Source organism: Arachis hypogaea, chromosome 12 (genome assembly GCF_003086295.3).
Source record: "Arachis hypogaea cultivar Tifrunner chromosome 12, arahy.Tifrunner.gnm2.J5K5, whole genome shotgun sequence".
In the NCBI taxonomy this organism is placed as follows: domain Eukaryota; kingdom Viridiplantae; phylum Streptophyta; class Magnoliopsida; order Fabales; family Fabaceae; genus Arachis; species Arachis hypogaea.
The window spans coordinates 109,806,583-109,826,186 of record NC_092047.1 but is presented as its reverse complement, the minus strand read 5'-3'; the positions used below and the strand labels follow the sequence as shown (position 1 = coordinate 109,826,186).

Sequence of the window (19,604 nt, the reverse complement as noted above, 5' to 3'; positions counted from 1 at the left end):
TAGAAAATATCCAAAATAAAAATTTAAAAAGGAAAAGTCTAGCGGCCAATAATTTTTTCAAATTCTGGCTAAGATGTAACCACAAAAAAAAAGTGAGCCGTTTGATGAAATCTCACACCAATCTCATACCATTAAAATCATTGTTAATGGCTATTTGATGGCTGTAAATCACAAAAATTACTGATTCCTAGCACTTCTCCTAAATATTATTATCAGCACACAAAAAATCAATAATTAAATTATTTATCATATATTTAAAATTAAATATATATTATTATTTTTAATATATATTTTATATAAATAATTATTTTTTTTTCTGTGGCTAATTTTTTATACGGATCTAACATGGTTGATAGAGATTTTGTTTTTATTTATTTAAATTTAAAAAAAAATGGAAATTGGTATTAGATTCATTGGAGAGGTATATATAAAGTGAAACATGAACCAAAAATCAAGAATGACATTGCCCCCTGAATTGGTTCAACCGAGGAACATTTTCTCATTCACTGTCTTTCACTTTAGGGTTCTTGATCAATATCTGAATGGCTAGTGCCCCCTTGTTTCTTGCCTTTGCCTACCGTTTTTTCCTCCTTGGGAAATAAAAAAAATAACTATATATTATTCTTACAGTTTAAAAGTTGGAAAGCTTTTTGGATCATTAGTCATCTCTATCTTAATAAGAAGTTGAAACGGATCCACATTGACTTCTTAAAAGTCGGTAAAACATTTTGTTTCTAATTAATGGAAGTCAATATTGTACAAAATAATTTGTATACACAATTAATTGTGAGCAAGGACAAGAATTTGGAAAATTAAACAGATTATTTAATGTTTGGTTTAATTTAGTTTTAATTTATTTGAGAAGGATAGCTAAAGTCGGCTAAACCATCTCTAAATTAATGGTATAATATCCATATATAATATAATAAATTGAACTAGGCAATAGCATCCTTTTTTCCTTTGATTTTGGAAGAAATCATTTCATAAGATTGGACCATGTATAATTTTTTACTCCCCCCTTATGATTGTGGATTTTACTTTTCTCTTGATTGAGTAATAATTAATTTAAAAGTTGGTTTAGTTAGTAGGAATAATAAGTTAAATCCTGGTTTAAACTGTCCAGGAGTATACACATAGAAAAGCAATATTAAAACATTCCATATTTGGCCCATGCAGGTCTCGAACCTGCAACCTTCGCGTTATTAGCACGACGCTCTAACCAACTGAGCTAATAGGCCTTGATATATTTGTTATATATTTGGTATATAGTAACAATACTTCCAAGGTCTCTCATGTAAATGTGCATGCAATAATTGATTTGCTAAGATGCATGTGGATGGGATTTGTTAAGTAGACCCATATTTAATAGTGATTCTTCCCATGAAATGCGTGTGAAAATGAAAAAGAGAAGTGAAAAGAATGAGAGAGATAGACCTCTTAATTAAAGGCCGTAACAATTGATGGATGACATTTTAAGATGAAATTAAACCGTGCCCTCTCTAAATGTGTAATTCATTTGAGAAATGTTTTTAAGCCCATAAAATATAAATATTGTGTGTATATTATAGAGTTTAATTGCCATGTCCAATAACAATCTAAAAAAATTAATTTCATGTCATCATTTAGTTTTATATCTGTGTTATATGATTTTAAAATATTAAATGATTATGACACCAATACATATTAATTTTTTGGGTAAAATTGTTTTATAAAAATTAAAACTATATATTAATATTTGACTCTTCTAAGATTCATGGTTAGGGGAATAGCACCCCATTAGAAGAAGAGATAACTTAATTAGTCAAAAAGCTATTAGTTGTTGTCATTATTAGCTATTTATGTTATATAGTTCTTATATGTACTCTATCTACTCCCCATCTATGTTTTGTATCATTAATATAAGTAATCAAAGTATCAATATACAATTGACATTAATTATCTTTTCTTCAAATTCACCCTGTATTTCTGATACCTCACATGCACAAATTAGGAAATTCAAAAGTGATAGGCTATAACGTATTATGTATGAGGTGAATGCTATCGTGCCTAAGTTATAGTGTCTAATTTATTAAAAAAGGTAAAGAAATAATATTTAATAAATTTTAAATATTTTATTTTTATTTTATATATTTTATTTTTTATTTATAAAAGTAAATTAAACAATTTAGGCACAATAATAAAAGGTACCATAGAATCTACCTATATATGATATCAATAGGAAAAAAAAAAGTACAGTATACATTGAACAACAGTTTAAAAAAAAGATAAATTTAAAATTAAAAATCAAATTCTTAATTAATTAAATAATTATTATCAAATTTTAAAATTTAAAACTATTAGAATTAGCATCTAAATCATTACGTACGGTTACACATATTATATATTTTGCATTTTATCACTTTCTCAACAGCGTCGTTCTCTCTTGCAACTGTCATCGTCGTCGCCGCAAAAGTCTTGACATCGCTGTCGTCCTTACTGCCGCAACAAATTCTTTTCCAATCCTAATTATTTTACGTCAGGTTCAATAATATTTATTTTACGTCAGGTTCACTAATTAAATTATTCAATATGCTTAGTATCATACTTTTATCTTTTATTACCTTGCGCACTAAAAGGGGAGAAGATGAAGAGATAGTAAATATAACGATGTATGGTATTAAAGATATAATAATTTATGTTGTTTTTCTTCTATTAGTTTATTAAATTTTTAAAAGAAGTATTTTTTGATATAGTATTAAAGTTTTATGTTTGAAAAATTCTTATTTAAAGTTTAATTTTAGTGAATTTAAAATAAGAAAAAAATAGCATAAAATAAATAAAAAAAATATTTATGCAAAAATTAAATAATTTCAAAAAATACTTTTATTTAAAAGAGAGTGTTATTAGAGATATAATTATTTATGTAATATTTTCTATCAACTTAAGTTTTTAAGAGGAATGATTTTTATATCATATGAAAATAGATTTTTTCACAAAATTTGTTTATGATCTTGTTATACATGGAGTTTATTTATAGTGTTTTGAGAAAATGAGAAGAAAATTTAACATAGATGACTAATTTCTAAGAGTACGATAAAATGTAAATGCTCATAATATTGAGATCTAGTCTCTGTGATCTACATATAATATAATAATTATTTTTAAAATGTTATGTGGATATTAAAATTGGTCACTAAAATTAATTATTAGTATAAATATATATTAAAATATAAATATATATTAAAAATAAATTAAACTATATATATATATACACAAATATATGAGTGACTGATTTTAATAACTAATTTTAATATATGAATTTTTATTCTCAAATATCATAAATGCCATATATTCCTCAGATGGTAAACAACACTAAATATATGTTTTTTGGAATTGGGATGAAAAGTTAAAACTATTACTAATTAAATAGATTGACAAAGACAAATCATCCAGAACGTTTGGTTGTAATAAATTGCGTCTAGTTAGGCAGTCAATAACATTTGTGGCATATATCTAGGGGCAAAGAAAAAAGAAAAATATAGTAAAAGTTCATCAATTTCAGATTTGATTTTAGAATGAGACATTTTATTTATTTATTTATTTGTTAGATTAAGTTTTATTTAAGAATTTATTATTATTGATCAATAAATTGTTGTATATATATCAAACAAAATTTGAACATTTGAGTTGTTTGTCGTTATTCCTTTTCGGCTATCATAAAAAAATTAGGAAAAGTTTTACATCCATGTAAAAATTACATGGATGGTATTCATGTAACTTTCACTCTACGCCCCACACCCTCACTTGTTTTACACGCGCCTCTTATAACCTAGATAACGAATTTTTATTTTGCGTTATCAACGTTTCTCAACGTAAACTTTTCATACTCTTCTTCTTCAACCTAATTAAATTCGTTGTTCTCCTCTTTCGCGTTTTTCTTCTCTGCATTATGGATCTGGATTGATTCAATGCAATTATCTTCGTCGTTCATCTTCTTCTTCGTTTTCTTCTTCGATATGCACTTTTGAATTAAAACAATGAATTAATCAACTTTAAATTAGTTGAATGAGTGCAATTTTGATTATTCTTCTCAAACGCATCAATTTGATGAGGTTTGAATTATTGAATTCTGAATCGAATTTAATGGAATGAAATTTCTAATTTTATTTGAAGTGAATTGAATGGACTGAGGTGATCTACATCTGAATTGAATTCAATTGAATTGATAATATGTAACTGTGAGTAATTGTGAGTGCCAGTAATTGTGAGTAACTCTGAGTAAATGTGAGTAACTTTTCGGTTCGGTAAGTACTAAAGAGGTGGTTCATCACTTTCATGTTTTCGGTTTGGTCCGCAGAAAGGAGTCTAACAAAAATTAGACCAATATGTTCTATTTTCTTCCCTAAGTACTATATAATTGTTTCACTGTAATTAAGATTTCGGTTCACCATAACTAAAATTTCGGTTCACCATGAGTACTGTGTTTGGTTCATTCTACACTATTCAAAACTCTTCTTCCTCACCTTCTACTGCTTCTTCACCAGAGAGAGAAGGAGAAAAAGACAAAAAAATACAACAACAACAACAACAACAAAAGACTGACGATAGGATTTCAGGGTTTAGGATTTTAGGGTTTATGATTTATGGGTTCAAGGTTCAGGGTTCAGTGTACAGGGGTTTAGTGTGTTTCAAACTTTCGGTTCGCCCCGTGTATTAATTTCGGTTCACTGTGTTCATGGTCGAGGGGTTTAAGGTTTAGGGGTCTAGAATTTAGGGTTCATGGTTCAGGGTTTTAGGGGTTTAGGGTTTACGGTAGGGTTTAGGGTTTAGCATTTAGGGTTCAGTGTTCAGGGTTCGGGTTCAGGATTTAGGGTTTAGAGTTTAGCGTTCAGGGTTCAGAGTTCAGAGTTCAGGATTCGGGTTCAGGGTTTAGGGTTTAGGGTTTAGGTTTTAGGGTGTAGGATTTAGGGTTTAGGTTTTAGGGTTTTAGGGATTTAGGGTTTATGGGTTTAGGGTTTAGTGTTCAGGATTCTGATTTTAGTGTTTAGGGTTTATGGTTCAGTGTTTAGGGGTTCATAATTTTTTGGTAAACAGGAGAGCGATTTGGATTACTCTTCTGAAACGAATCAAATTGACAAAGTTTGGATTATTCAATTTTGAATCGAATTAAATGGAATGCAATTGCTAATTTGAATTGAATTAAATGGACGGAGGTGTACTGAATTGAATTGAATTGAATTGAATTGATAATATGTAAATTGTACGCAGAGTTATTTGAATTTGATTTTATATAATAGATTATGTTTCGTTCACTCAGTACTATACAGTTGTATTGTTTTCGGTTCACCATGAGTACTGTGTTCGGTTCATTTTGCAGAAAAGCTGTTTGAATTTGATTTTATATAATGGATTATGTTTCGTTCACTCAATACTATACAATTGTATTATTTTCGGTTCACCATGAGTACTGTGTTCAGTTCATTCTGCACTATTCAAAACTCTTCTTCCTCACCTTCTACTGCTTCTTCACCAGAGAGAAGGGGGAAAAGACAAAAAAATACAGCAACAACAATAATAAAAGAATGACGATAAGAAGAAAACACGTGAAGAAGAAGGAACGTGAAAAAGGAGGAATGCGAAGAAGAAGAAGACGCTCCGTGCGTAAACGAGCGTGAGAAGAAGAAGAAGAAGCGTGGGGGAGAAGAAGCGTTGGGCGATTTCGTGTGTATTGGGTGCGTGTATTTCACGTTTCATTTAATGGTATTGAGTTTTTTTTGTGTTGGACCAACTTGGTTACATGATTACATGGATGTGTAGCATCCCGTAAAAATATTTCAGATTGACAAAAATACTTATGTCCTAAAAAATCGGTAGGGAATAATAACAATTTGACAAGTGAAGTAATAATTAACGTACTACTTGTCCACCCAAAAATAAATAAATAAATAAAAATAAACGTACTACTTGTTCAACATAAGTTAATTTAAAACGAGACAATGTTTTGATATCTCAAACTTTCATTATTTTACCGAAAAAGTAGAAAAGGGGACACACATGCAATTTGGCAAGCAAAACATATTCCAAGTAATTAAGGAAAGGATTTTCGAGGAGAACAACTAGCAATGTCTTTTATAGCTAACAAAATCAGTGTTCATTATTAGTATAGTAGTATTTGTCTTTTTCTTCATTAGAGTTATTATTTGACTTTGATGATACATGCGCGTACACTAAATGCCTAACAACTATAACAATTTTAAATCATCTTGGCAAAGATGAATAATTCTAAAACAAATTACCGCCAAGAGAAAGAAACATTAGTAATCAATTACATACTTCCCATTTTTTCATACAAGTGTTTCTCTAATAAGCTAAGGCTTAAGTAGATTTCTATATCCGGCCTATATATATATATATATATTGATGTATTTAAATATGTTTTTGATGATATAATCTTTTTTTTTTAATTTCCAAAATGTATTTTTTATTTTATTTCAAAGAAACCTAGGTAATCCAGGTGCGGTCTTCTTGTATTTTATTAATTTTTAGAGATATAATTATTTATATATATTTTTATTTGTTTAAATTTTTGAATTAAATAATTTCATAATATAATATTAGAATTTCTGTTACTGATAAAATAAAAACTCTAAAATTTAATTTTTATTATTCAAAATTATTAATATAAAACAAATAAAAAAATTATATAAAATTTATAATAACTCAACAAAAAAAATATATTAAAGATATATAACTTCGTAAAAATGAGAAACAAATTGTGGAAGTGTCGAAGTGGATGACTAACACAAGAAAAAATGAGTGGTTAAGAAAAAAATGATATGGTTATAATATTATAAATTTATTTTTACATCATTAGATAATAAATAAAGAGTATGGTATAAAATGTTAATTGCAAGGTTAAAATCGGAATTTAACTTGCAGAGCAGTTAAAGTGGGTCAAAGCCTTTATAGAAGGGGAGAGTAGAAAATCAGTTATATAAGTGGTGAATTCAAGGACAATAAATTAATTAATTAACCTATTAATTAACTTTACTAAATGTGCAACTCAACTTTTATTTTATTTTCAATCATATTAAATATATATAAAAAATTAATTTAATTATTAAATTAATTATTTATATAAAATATATATTAAAAATAAATATATATATATATAAAATAAATTAAATAATATATATTTATATAAAAATATATAATAGTTAATTTAATAACTAATTTTTAGTATGATTTTTGTTTATTTTTGGTGCAAAACTACCAACACATATATCCTGTTTACAAATTTCCAGTGAAGAATTTGGAAAGAATAATAAGTGGAGTGGTGTGTGAATAAATGATAATGATATGTATTAAGAGAAGAGGAAAAATTAAATGAGAATGGAGGAAGAGGCACATGCATGATATTGAAGGGAGGCAATGGGACCCACGAAGAATTTAAGTTAGGGACAGGAGACAAAGATACATGGGAGCATGGCCTCCGTGTTCCTTAATTAAGGAGCATAACCGAGTGACCCAACCGTCATTACCGGCCACAGAGGACACGTGGCACATTCCCCATTGGAACATGTGTAGCCGCCAAATCTTCTACTATCCTATGCTGAAGATGAATGTGAAGATTTGAAGGTGCTTATACGTTGCTACATTCACTTCATCATTCCTTCTTCTAATTAGTTGTTGGTCAAAATCTGGGGGGTGCTCTTTCTGAATCTTTGGATTGCATATATTTGGATTGAGAATTTTCATGTTTGAATAATTATTCGATTTAGAATAAATGGATAAAAATATACGTGAATAATTTTGAAGTTAGACAAAAATACATATTAAAATTTACAAATATCAAATTAATTTTGATGGAAAAAATATACTCTAAGTCTTACAAATCAATTAATGGTACGATATTTTTTATATTAAAAATAATCTTTCAAGTGTATTTTAATATTTATAATTTTTTTTGTGTATTTTTGTCCATTTTAAACACTTTTATGTGTATTTTTATCTATTTTTTTATTTATTAGATCTAAATAGTTAAATTATAAATCTTAAATTTTAAGGAAAATGTTTTAAATGATAAAGAAAAGAAAAAGAGAAAAATAATATTAGTCAAATAAAAAGTATTGAAATTTTTGGATTCCCCAATTCTATAACCATCTATATTAAATCGATAAAAAAGATATATAAAAATAGAAGTGTATTTAAATTTATAAATATAATTAAAAAAATTTTATCATTGTGGTTCTTTATTCTTTTTCAACTAAAATCTACTTAATTCTTACTTTAGGTGTAATTTTGGTATGCTGAATACTAAAATTCTAAAACTCAATTATTTATACTTAACTATTAGTTCTCATCAAATTCTAAAAATATAAATAAAATAAAATATTTTTATTAGACTCAAATCAACAAATAATTTTAGTTTGTTCTTTTTATTACCTGAACTAACAGTGAGATATACTTAATTTATAAATATGTATATAGTCCCCAAAATAGAGTAGACGACATAAAATTTCCTAACAAAAAGAAGTTAGATATTGATACTAAGATGAATTTCATATTAGTAGTTCGATTATGATTTATGAATATGGCATTGTCAAAGTGAGTACGTTACTAAAATAAAAATGACTAAATGATCCACCGACCGTCGTCAATGTTTTAGAATTTATAATACCAATTATATAATGTAAGAATATTATCTATCGATTTTCGTCAATGGTTATGGTCCAAATTAAAGAAATATTTCCTTTATGGAATGAGCAATGCTTTTGGAATCTTTTTTCTAAAACAACGATTTAAAGAAATTTAGGAAAGAAGGAGAAAATTGATTGAAGTTGACTAATAAAGAATTGATTTCTTATATTTTCTCATAAAAAAATATCTTGCTTACCAACGTACCCTAAATTTCTATCAAAATTGTAATATGGTATTGTAAATAGTTCATCCAAGTTACTTGTATATATATATATATATATATAATCTTATCCAAAAGTTGAGATACAAATATTAGACCTGAGGCGTAATTTTTTATTATAATTTTGTCCCTTCAAAATGATTAAAACACTCATTGCCTTCAATACCAACAACTCTCGCTTTATTAAGGATAATAACAAATGTGTTTATCTCCCTTTAAATAATTTTAACAACCAAAGCAAACAGACTACATTATTGTGTATCTATGTGACTGCATCTATGTATATGTATGTCTTTATATTTATGGGTTTTTTTTTTGTTATTTTTATATTTTATGTCTTTATTATTCTTTATTTTTGGGTCATATATCATTATTATTTGTTTTTTATTTTGGTCTTTATTATTTTAAAGCCGTAATCAAACTACAACCCAAAAAAGCCGTAATCAAACTACAACCTTATGGACCTTCTTTTCATCATTCCGTATTTTTTTTGAAACTATTTTTTTGGGTAAGGTTTTTTGAAACAATATATCAGTGATGAAAAGCCCAATCTATGTTTTTAATGGGAATAGTACAGCCCATTAGAGGTGTTCAATTAAAAAAAAAACAGAAGTTGGAGAACTAGAGTACTAGACTCGGTGATTGAATGCAGAAATTAATTTTAAAATGGTACTGATTTAAGTGTAGTGTATTAATATGAGATTAGGGAGTCATTTATGCTGATACAGGATCCTGCTTCTTGCATGCTGTGAGAAACTCCAATGCTATTATGTGTCTAAGTTGGCCTGCCTTTTATAAAAGATTTTTTCTAGACTGTCAAAAATAATATAAAAAGTTTCTCGCAGTCCATAGAGAGATTTTTGAAGTTTACAGACCAGTCCTTGTTGAGGCACTTGAAAATCAGGGGGAAGCTTCATGTAAACGTCCTTATCAAATTCTCCATGAAGAAATGCATTGTGGACATCCATCTGGTGGAGTTCCCAATCCTGGGCTGCTGCCAGTGCGAGTGTTGTGCGAATTGTTGTTATTTTTACCACTGGAAAAAACGTTTCATTGTAATCCAAGCCTTTCACTTGATTATTTCCCAAAATTACCAATCTTACTTTGAACCTCTCTATTGTCCCGTTAGAATTGTATTTAATTTTGTAAACCCACTTACACCCATGTGCTTTTTTCCTGGGGAAAGAGTTGTGAGTTTTCAAGTGTATTTGAGTTGAAGCGCACGAATTTCTTGGGACATCGCTTTGCGCCAACGCTTATCTCTAACTGTTTGAGAGAAAAATAGAGGCTCTTGTTCTATTTGGAGAGAAGCAAGAAAACTGCGGTGTTGTTTGAAAAAAAATTATAATTCACAAAATTTTGTATAGGATAGGACACAGCTGAGGATTTTGATGGAGAGGGAGGTTGGTCGGTAAGACTTATTGGTATCGTGGCAGCAGAGACAAAATCGCGCAACCTGACTGAGGGTGTCTTCATGCGGTGACCCCGATCAAGTGGAATGTCCATCGTGACTAGTGGTAGATTGGAAGTCGGCGTTGTTTCTGCTGCACTTGGTTCCAATGCATCGTCAGCGATGTACTCTTCAATCTCTTCATTGAGTTCATGTTCCCTTTGTTTGTTAATAGGTGCTTCAATGAGGGAATCTCCGGCATAGTCATTTAAGTGTGGAGTACTAGGCTCAAATGTGGGTGCTGAACTTGGCCCATTGTGTGTGTCTTCTTCAACAATTGTTTCTGTCACAGGAGATCCAATATCTTCAATCCTTGGTTCCAAAGCCTGATCCGCTTTAAAAGAGTAAATTACCAAGTCCGTCTTCAAATTATCAAAACGCTGACAAAAATAACCTCCACTTTTGTTAACGACAAAAATACACCTAAAATATTGAAAAATGCTACAAAAATATCCGACCGTAAATAAAAATCTATTCCGTTAATAGAGTTAGCTGAGTTGTCAAACGGATTCCGTTACACTCCTTCTTCTGCTTCTCCTTTATTCTCCCTCACTCTCTCCCTCCCCAAACCTCCCAGAAAGACCTTACACCTCACCCTCTTCACTCTCACTCTGAATCTATGGCTGCTACCTTCCTATCTTCTCTATCTCACACTCTCACACCCCACTCCCCGCTCATTTTTTTCTTCTCCCTTCTTCTCACTTTCACTTCTCCAATACACAGAACAATTTCTCATCAACTCACGCCGTTGTCTCTTTGTCTTCAACGACAGAACCTCGTTGTTGCCACTGTTGCTTACTCGCTGCCCCTCCGTTGTCGTCAGAAGAGGATCTCACAGTTCCTTGCCCTCTTCACTCTCTCAGCAGATCTCTCGATCTTTCCTCTCAGATTCGCCATCGCTGTCACTGCTTGCATTGCTCCCGCCCCTCCATTGCTGTCAGAAACTTGTCTTGCAGCGCCTTACTCTCCTCTCTCGCAGTAAGCCAGCAGTGGATAGTCCCTCTCTCTCTAGGACAGTGAGGAGCTATCTCTTCCGCTTCTCTCTTTTTTATTCTTTCTCTTTGGATTCTATTTTTATTAGATTATTAAAAAATATATAATGAAAAATTGTAGAATTACTGATTATGGAGGATTATTACTAATTATGGCTGATTATGACTGTGGCTGAGATGAAGAGGGTGAGGCGTAAGGTCTATTCTGAGAGTTTTGGAAGAGGGAGGGAGTCACTGAGATGTTGCTTATTGTTGTTGTAATTGCTTTAGGGAGTGAGGGAGGACGGGAGGAGAGGACAATATCACCACAGGTGCCGTCGTTGAGGAGAGAGAGAAGCATAATAACAACAAGGAGAGAGAAAGAGAGAGGCGGCGAGAGAGAAGAATCGAAGAAGGAGAAGTGGATGAGCAAGATGACAGAGCAAGACCATTGTCGTACTTGAGGGAGAGAAACCGTGGAAGAAGAGACGACATCGTATTTTAGGAGAGAAATAATGAGGAAAATGTTGTTGTTGCAGGAACTTCAGCTAGGAAGATGATGTTGTTGTCGTTGTTGCAATTTCGGAGTGACTGAGATATGTTGTTGTTGTGGTTGCAGCTTGCAGCAGCTTCTGGGAGGTTTGAGGGAGAAAAAGAGTGACAGCAGATGATGTTTATTTGTGTTGTAGTTGCATTGAGGAGGGAGGGAGTGAGGGAGAATGAAGAAAAAGTAGAGGAAGAGTTGTAATGGAATCCATTTGACAGTTCAACCAATTCTGTTAACGGAATAGATTTTTATTTACGGTCGGGTATTTTTGTAGCGTTTTTCAATATTTTAAGTATATTTTTGTCGTTAATAAAAGTGGAGGTTATTTTTGTCAGCGTTCTGGTAATTCGAGGGCAGAATTGGTAATTTACTCGCTTTAAAAAGAAACATATCTTCAACAAAATAGACGTCACGAGAGACAAAGAAAACTTCTTTTTCCAAGTCAAATAGTTTTTGCCCAAAAGGATACTTGACAAACACACATTTTCGACTACGGTTGACAAATTTGTCCCCTCGTCTATTCCGATTTTGAGCATAACACAAAGAGCCAAAAATCCGCAAGTGCTCATCACTTGAAATTGTTCCATGAAAAACCTCATACGGAGTCTTGTCCTTCAGTATTGAGGATGACATACGATTAATTAAATAGCCAGCAGTTAAGACACATTCTCCCCAAAACTGAATAGGAAGATTGCCTTAAAAACATAATGATCTAGCAACATTGAGAATATGTCGATGTTTGTGCTCCACTCGTCCATTTTGTTGCGGTGTATTAACACATGACGATTGGTGAACAATGCCTTGTTGTAGGAAGTATTGTTTTAAATACATGAATTCCGTTCCATTATCAGATTGCACTATTTTAACATACTTGTTATATTGGCATTCAACCAAAGTGAAAAAAATTTTCAATGTGATTTATACCTCGGCCTTTTTTTTCAACAAATATATCCAAACTGCTCGTGAACAATCATCCGCAATAGTTAAAAAATAAAATACACATTAAAAATAAATTAAACAACACATGTATTACATAAATACATAATGAATAATTTTTATAACTAATTTTTTGTGTGCATGCAGCATATATAGTTTTTTTTTTTTTTTTTTTTATAGCCGATTTGGTGCCTCTTATTATTATTTTTTTTCAACTCACTCATTGCCTAGTCATAAAGCACACAGCATTTTGAGTTGTCACAATGTTGTACAACAAGGACTACGCAAATATACGTCATAAGGCACTACTTATACATGTGTTGCTGCCTTGCTGAAATGCAGAATGCTGAAGGGTGAAGACACATGTTTTGGCAATTTCCCATGGAAGAACCTTCTCTTCTTTATATGTGTTAATATATGAGAGAGATTCATCCATTGTCTCCTTCTTCCTTGGAGTGTAGTTGTTGAAGTTCTTGTACAATCATATTGAAAGATACTTCTCAACTCTCCCACATACTTTTACTATGCTTTTTAAGTTTTTAAGATTAAACTATGTACAAGCTAAGTTTTCTCCAATTAGATATTACTGTCATGCATCTATTGATTTGGATAGTGGAAATAGAAGATTGGAGTGTGATCATCATAATCTTTAGTGAAAATGACATGGCCATACTTCATTGCTTCAAGTTTGCACACTTAGACATAAGACATTGCACACTTAAGTAGTGTTTGTTTTTAAAGACTCCACTGAAACAGAAACTAAGACTCAGTATTGTGTTTAATAACATTTCTTTAAAATTTTTTGGAGACGCAAGGAATTAAAATTTTTTAGAACAGAAATTGAAATTTTAATAACATTTCTTTTCAAAAATACCTTTATTTAACTTTTCAAATTCTAAATTTACCCTTCAATTTTCATATTTATCTTAAATTAAACATAATACTGAGACAACTCAGTTTAATTTATTTTACACTAAACTCAATACAAAGACTTAATTTAGTCTCAATCTTTCAGTTTTTAGTCTCCCTTCCAAACACAGTATTAGTACTTACATTTTTAGTGTTAAAAATACATATTGATTTAAATACTTGTTCTATTGCATAATTGAGTCATGCTATATGACTAGCAATTTTAACCAACAAATAACTAACATAAAAAAAAGGTGAAAATGATTTGCTACTTGACTAAAAATATGTTACCTGTGCAAATTGTTGTATAATTTTTTTGACATTAAATTGTGTTCACACAATTTTGATCTTTCCATCTCTAATCTTAGATTTAATAGATATTTCAAATGGTCACAATTACATAAATTATTTGAATCCAAGTCAAATGCCACCGTGCCAGTACTGCTAAAGCCTCCATACTTTGAAATTTGAATACATAATGGCAGCATTAAATCATAGTTATTCTTATAACAGCAAAGGGGTCCAAGTGAAAATAAAACTTAAAAACAACATATTTTTTCTTTAAAAAAAGAAGGGACCAAAGAGCAATTTTCTTGCGAATTTCTATTATCATATTATTATTATAATTATTTGTTGATGCCGATCAAGATGATGCAACATCAATAATGATGAGTAATATATACACCTTTTTGGACCAGGATATAATTAACAAACAACAAAATCAAACAATTTTGACAAGAATCAACTTCTTACTTTCTTCTTTCTTTTTTTCCTTTCTTTTCTTTGTTTTTTCCCCCTTAGTGTTAGGAATGAACTTCTATGTTCCCTGTCCACAATAACCTGACCAAATAAAGAGACAACAAAAATATTAGCAAAAGCTACAACAAAATATCATAGACCGGTTCGCAATCTGGCTCCTAAATGCATGATATGAATCGTTCACGAGATAATCAACAGTCGCAGATTATACGGACAATTATTAATGGGTGGAGACTCACATGCATGCAGTTGTCTTTGTAGAAAGTTGATAGTTGAGAACTATTAAAAGATTTGATATGTTTGACTAACCTGTCATTTAACGGTTTCCAACTATCAACTTCATATAAAGACAACAATATGTAAATTTCCACGTTATTAATGTAGTTTCTAATCAAATCTAAAACCATTGATTTTCTCATCAACGATTCGAACACTAAACTTTACTCTCTAAAGTGCAACTTGCATTCGACAAGAGCCAAATCAATACTAATTAATAAGATCATATCAGTACAAACTCTTGAATAGCCTAGAGCAGGATGAAAAGTCATTCACCTAGACTTTCCGGTGATGCGAAATCTACGACGACGATGATGTTTGCACTCGGAGTACTTGCTGGAGAAAGCGTGCTGCAAGGCGTTGAGTGATACCACCCACGACACGCCCCCCAAGTCTGCGAGCCTCAGGTTGCTGAAGGACCTGTTCATATATTAATGTAGAAAGTTACTATGAAAGCCAAAAACTGATTGAAAATCCAATTGAACAAATCACTCGAACAAGTACTAAGTAAATTTCAAAATTTTTCTATTTCTATATATCCATTTCATTGAATATATTAGTAATGTTCCTCTAACTTACTTCGAGTCTCACAGAACGATGAAATAAGAATACTCTACCAAAAGAAAAAAAGGATTGCTCCTCCAAACTTATTGTAAACGATCATAATGACATAAAAGCTGGTATAGATACCAAAAGACACAAGTCCAAAAAACAGAAAAAAAGAAAAGAAAAATAGTATCCGAAATACGATGATGAGGCAAGCTTGAGATCTTACCTGTAGTATTGGTAGCAAAAGTGTTGGTTCGAAATCATTAGAGGTTCTCAGAAGTCCCCATACCCTAATCACTTGATCCCTTAGCTCTATCATACTTTGCAATTCAGTTTCTGACATTGCAAGGGGTCCATTGGCATTAGCATTGAAAACAAGGTTCCTCATAAAGTCAGGAAGAGCCTGGTATGTTGAGGAAATAGTGCCAATAGTAAAAGCTTCGGATACGCGAACAGCCTCTTTGATTACTAGAGTCCTTAGCTCTTCACCATCTGGACTTAATAATACCTTCAGAACAGGTTGTAGAGCCTCTTTCGCTGAGAAATCTCGGTCCTTCTTCCCTTGAGCTAGCAGGTTTTCAAGTCTATTCCATCTGCACTAGACTAGATCAATGAATATTCCAGCATACATAATAAAACAATATTATACTAATATAGGAGACAGAAATTAAAGACAGAAAAATACATGGCTATATTATTCTAACCGTTTATTATTTAATAACAGTTACTTTTGTTGATTGTGGCAATATATGATTGGATATAAGACCATATTCAACTAGTGATAGATCAAAATAGTGGAGACTACAAACCTGAATTTTGCATCCTTGAACAGCAACTCAATAAGAGCATCTCTTAGATAGGGATTTGGGTCCGTTAGGAGCCTCTTAGCAAAATATGGGTATGAAGCAGCAAGCACCTTAAAATTCGGATCAGCATAAAGGGCTAAACCTTCTAAGACAGTGAGAGACCTCAATATTAATGCATAGTATGCCGGCACTGTCAATGGAAGGGACCAAGAAAACATTAAACAAAAGCAACTGATTAGACTTGCAAGAAGACAGGAACAAACAGCTGGTTTTCATATAAGTCCACAACTATATCACTCCTCCAAGATTGAAAATGGAAGTTGCCAAATAAATGATTAAACCTTTCATGTTTAACATTTGTAGTTAAATGATAAGACATTGAAACTTGAAAGGCATAAATGATCTTACCATTAAATGGATATTGATACAAAACATTTCCCAGACCATCCACTAGTGTTTTGAAGTTAAGCTCGCTCACGGTATAATTAAGTGCATCATCGAAAAAGTCGCGAAGTGCCGGTACAATTGGAGACACATCGACATCACTTGACAAGAAATCAAGAGCATAATAATCACGAGCCATAGCCTCATAGTCCCGGTTAACCAAGTGAACAACATGACCAATTATGGCAAATCTTGCTTCTTCTGGTGTCTCGCTCATCATCCCGAAATCTAGAAAAGCAAGCTTTCCCTCGGGTGTTGCCAAGAGATTCCCAGGATGAGGATCTGCATGGAAATATCCATACTCAAGTAGTTGTCTAAGGCTGCACTGAATGCCGGCGTTCACCAAATCCAAGACCTTTAATCCTTGTTTCTCAATTGCTTCTTGCTCGTTGAGTTTGACTCCATCAACCCATTCCATTGTTAGTACTTTAGCACTTGTGTAGTCCCAGAAAACATCGGGGACGAAAATATCCTGCTTGTCGGCATACAATTTTTTGAACCTCCTTGCATTTTGTCCCTCCTGCAGGAACCTGTCAAAATTAACACTCAATCCTAAACAAAAAAGACTTGGATTACAAATATGTCTTCTTAATCCATCGATGATTGAGGCACACACCAGATTAAGATCTTACAAAGAAAGAAGGCTCAGTCATACATTCTTACCTTCTGCTTGTGCATTAGGCAAATAGTCCACCACTTACTTTTGTTTAGCCTTTCTTCGAAAAAGGAAAACCAAGATGCTTAAATTGATAATAGATGTGTGCTTAGCTACAACTAGAATACAAATTTAGATATTTGACAGAAAAACTAACCTGCACATAGTTAAGCTCTTGAAATACCCTCCGTGCAAATTCGTCAATAAGTGCAACAACATTGGTGGTTATTACATCCACATATTTATTTATAAGAAACCCTAGGCCTCTTATAAGGTAGAAATCCAATCCAATAGCTTCCTCTATACCAGGGCGTTGCACCTTTACGGCAACAAGTTTCCCAGAGTACTTCAGCCGAGCCTTGTAAACTTGGCCTAAACTGGCTGCTGCTATGGGTGATGGAGATATAGTCGAGTAGATAGATTCGAGGGATAGTCCTAATTCTTCCTCAATGCATGCAAAGGCATCCACATCAGGAAATGTCGGCAAACCATCCTGATCAATAACAAAAATGACCGATACAACCTAAGTACCACTATTTCATAACTCACAGTTCACACTTCACACACTCCTCCTTTCATAATAGAAACATAATAGACTAATCAAAATTAGTGAAGAAATTTCATTGCATATTTTTAATGTCTTATAAGAGCACATTCATCCAAATTATGTGCTAAAGAGCTTCATAATACATATGCAGCATATTTGACATCAGACACTCAACCAAATCAAAATTCTCATCAATTACATTGCTAACTCCATAAATCCCTAGAAACCTATAATGTATGCATATTGTATGCATATCTGCATCAAATGCAACTACCTTAAACTACTTAAATTTGTGACTAACTTTTTGTACTCATATTCATATTATTGCAGCATAGCAGGAAACATTCTTTACATAACAGAATAGTCTCAAAGAGATTTGCAATTGAAACATATGTTTAAAAAAAGAATGAAATTTCGAAAGAGGAGAATAGAAATACAATACTTGAAGTTCAGAGAGCTCTTCCAAATACTCAGGTGGACACAAATCAGGTCTAGTAGACAATCCCTGACCCAATTTCACAAAAGTAGGTCCCAATCTAGTGAATATGGTCCTAAGCTCAATTGCACGAATCCTCTTATTCTGATCAAGCGTCCCATTCCTTTGGTCAATGAAAAGCTTCAACGCAAAAGTACCCAAAGCACTCAGAATCTGAAAGGTCCTTCCCACCACCTACACCAACAACCAAGAAAAGGGGTTAAATTGCCAATCAATTCACAAAATCAAGCCATACCCAGAATTTATATTGCCAAAAAGATTCAAACTTTGGAACCTTGAAGGGTCGTGATTTGTATCTGGAGGCAATGAGTTCAGGGGTGTATAGAGTGGCATTGGAAGCACGTGCCATGGCTCTTGCTTCGGCTTGAAGGTCATCAGCACGGTCAGCAGGGAGTGCAAGAACCTTCACTGATGGTTGTGGTGGCCGTGGTGGTGGCGCAGCTGAGGTTGGTGGTGGTGGTGGTGGTGGTGTTGCTTCCACGAGTGCAGCACGTGGTTGTTGTGGATTCAGCCATGTTAAGCTTCTGGTTCTGGTTATGGTTCTTTTGGGTCTGAAAGAGTTTGTTTTTGTGGTGAATTTTGAGAAGGAAATGGAAGCATGGTAAGAAGAAGAAGAAGAAGAAGAAGAAGAAGAGGGTTTGGGAGAAGAAACCAAAGGTGCTGAAACTGTAGCCATGGATAGTTGGATAGTGGGTTCTTTCCTACACAGGAAAAAAAGCCAAATTGACCCAAATTGAATGTTTGAGCAAATGGGAATTACCAACTGACAAATTATTGTTATTAATATTAAATAATACTAATAAGAACTCCAACGTGTAAAATAGCAAGTCAGATTTACATGTTAAGAGTTTTTCTAAGATATTTTTGTAATACATTAATTGAAAACAAAATAAAAAAAAATTACTATGTAATGACTTTTAGAAGAGCTCTTACCAGTTACCAACAATTATTTTTTCCACAACGCCTTGGATAATAAAAAGAAGTCTAAAATTATTTTAAACGAAATGCTGATATATTTAAGAAAAAATGAGAAGTGCTGTATTTTTTTAATTAATTTACTATTAAAAATAAAAAATAAAACATGATAAATTTTAAATTTAAAAGGAGTGCAGTACTTTTTATCTAATAAAAAATATTTAAATATGAGTTATTATTTTATGAGAAGACAAAAATAAAATTATTGGTACTTAATAAACAGAAAAAAATATTTATAATTCAATAGTGATTAATTTTTTATTTTATTATTTTGTTAATTTAAAAGCTCTAAATTCATTAGTTCAATATATAAAATATCGGATATTCATATATTTAGAATGAGTCTTACCAATGACACCTATTTAAATTATTCAAGACAAATAAA

General features: G+C 31.8%; 1 protein-coding gene and 1 non-coding gene across 2 annotated transcripts; both read right to left on the bottom strand.

Moving 5' to 3' along the window:
- Window positions 1-1,164: 1,164 nt before the first annotated feature.
- Window positions 1,165-1,238, bottom strand: TRNAI-AAU (transfer RNA isoleucine (anticodon AAU)). Its single transcript has one exon. It is a non-coding gene; the product is annotated as a tRNA-Ile (tRNA).
- Window positions 1,239-14,300: 13,062 nt separating this feature from the next.
- On the bottom strand, window positions 14,301-19,135 carry LOC112728194 (protein ACTIVITY OF BC1 COMPLEX KINASE 3, chloroplastic). The gene is made up of 8 exons (XM_025778239.3): window positions 18,519-19,135; window positions 18,191-18,418; window positions 17,359-17,694; window positions 16,511-17,066; window positions 16,106-16,292; window positions 15,523-15,889; window positions 15,024-15,167; window positions 14,301-14,552 (listed from the first exon to the last, which is right to left on the bottom strand). The coding sequence occupies exons 1-7, from the start codon at window positions 18,918-18,920 to the stop codon at window positions 15,048-15,050; spliced, it is 2,196 nt and encodes a 731-aa protein (XP_025634024.1). The 5' UTR covers window positions 18,921-19,135; the 3' UTR covers window positions 14,301-14,552; window positions 15,024-15,047.
- Between the last annotated feature and the right edge of the window lie 469 nt (window positions 19,136-19,604).

Excerpts from the sequence above, each read along its gene's own strand:
- LOC112728194 (XM_025778239.3), bottom strand. The coding sequence starts at position 18,920 with ATGGCTACAGTTTCAGCACCTTTGGTTTCTTCTCCCAAACCCTCTTCT. Across the intron at positions 17,695-18,190 it reads AAGAGCTCTCTGAACTTCAA|GATGGTTTGCCGACATTTCC; the intron begins GTATTGTATTTC and ends GTTATTGATCAG. Across the intron at positions 16,293-16,510 it reads GTATCAATATCCATTTAATG|TGCCGGCATACTATGCATTA; the intron begins GTAAGATCATTT and ends TTCCATTGACAG.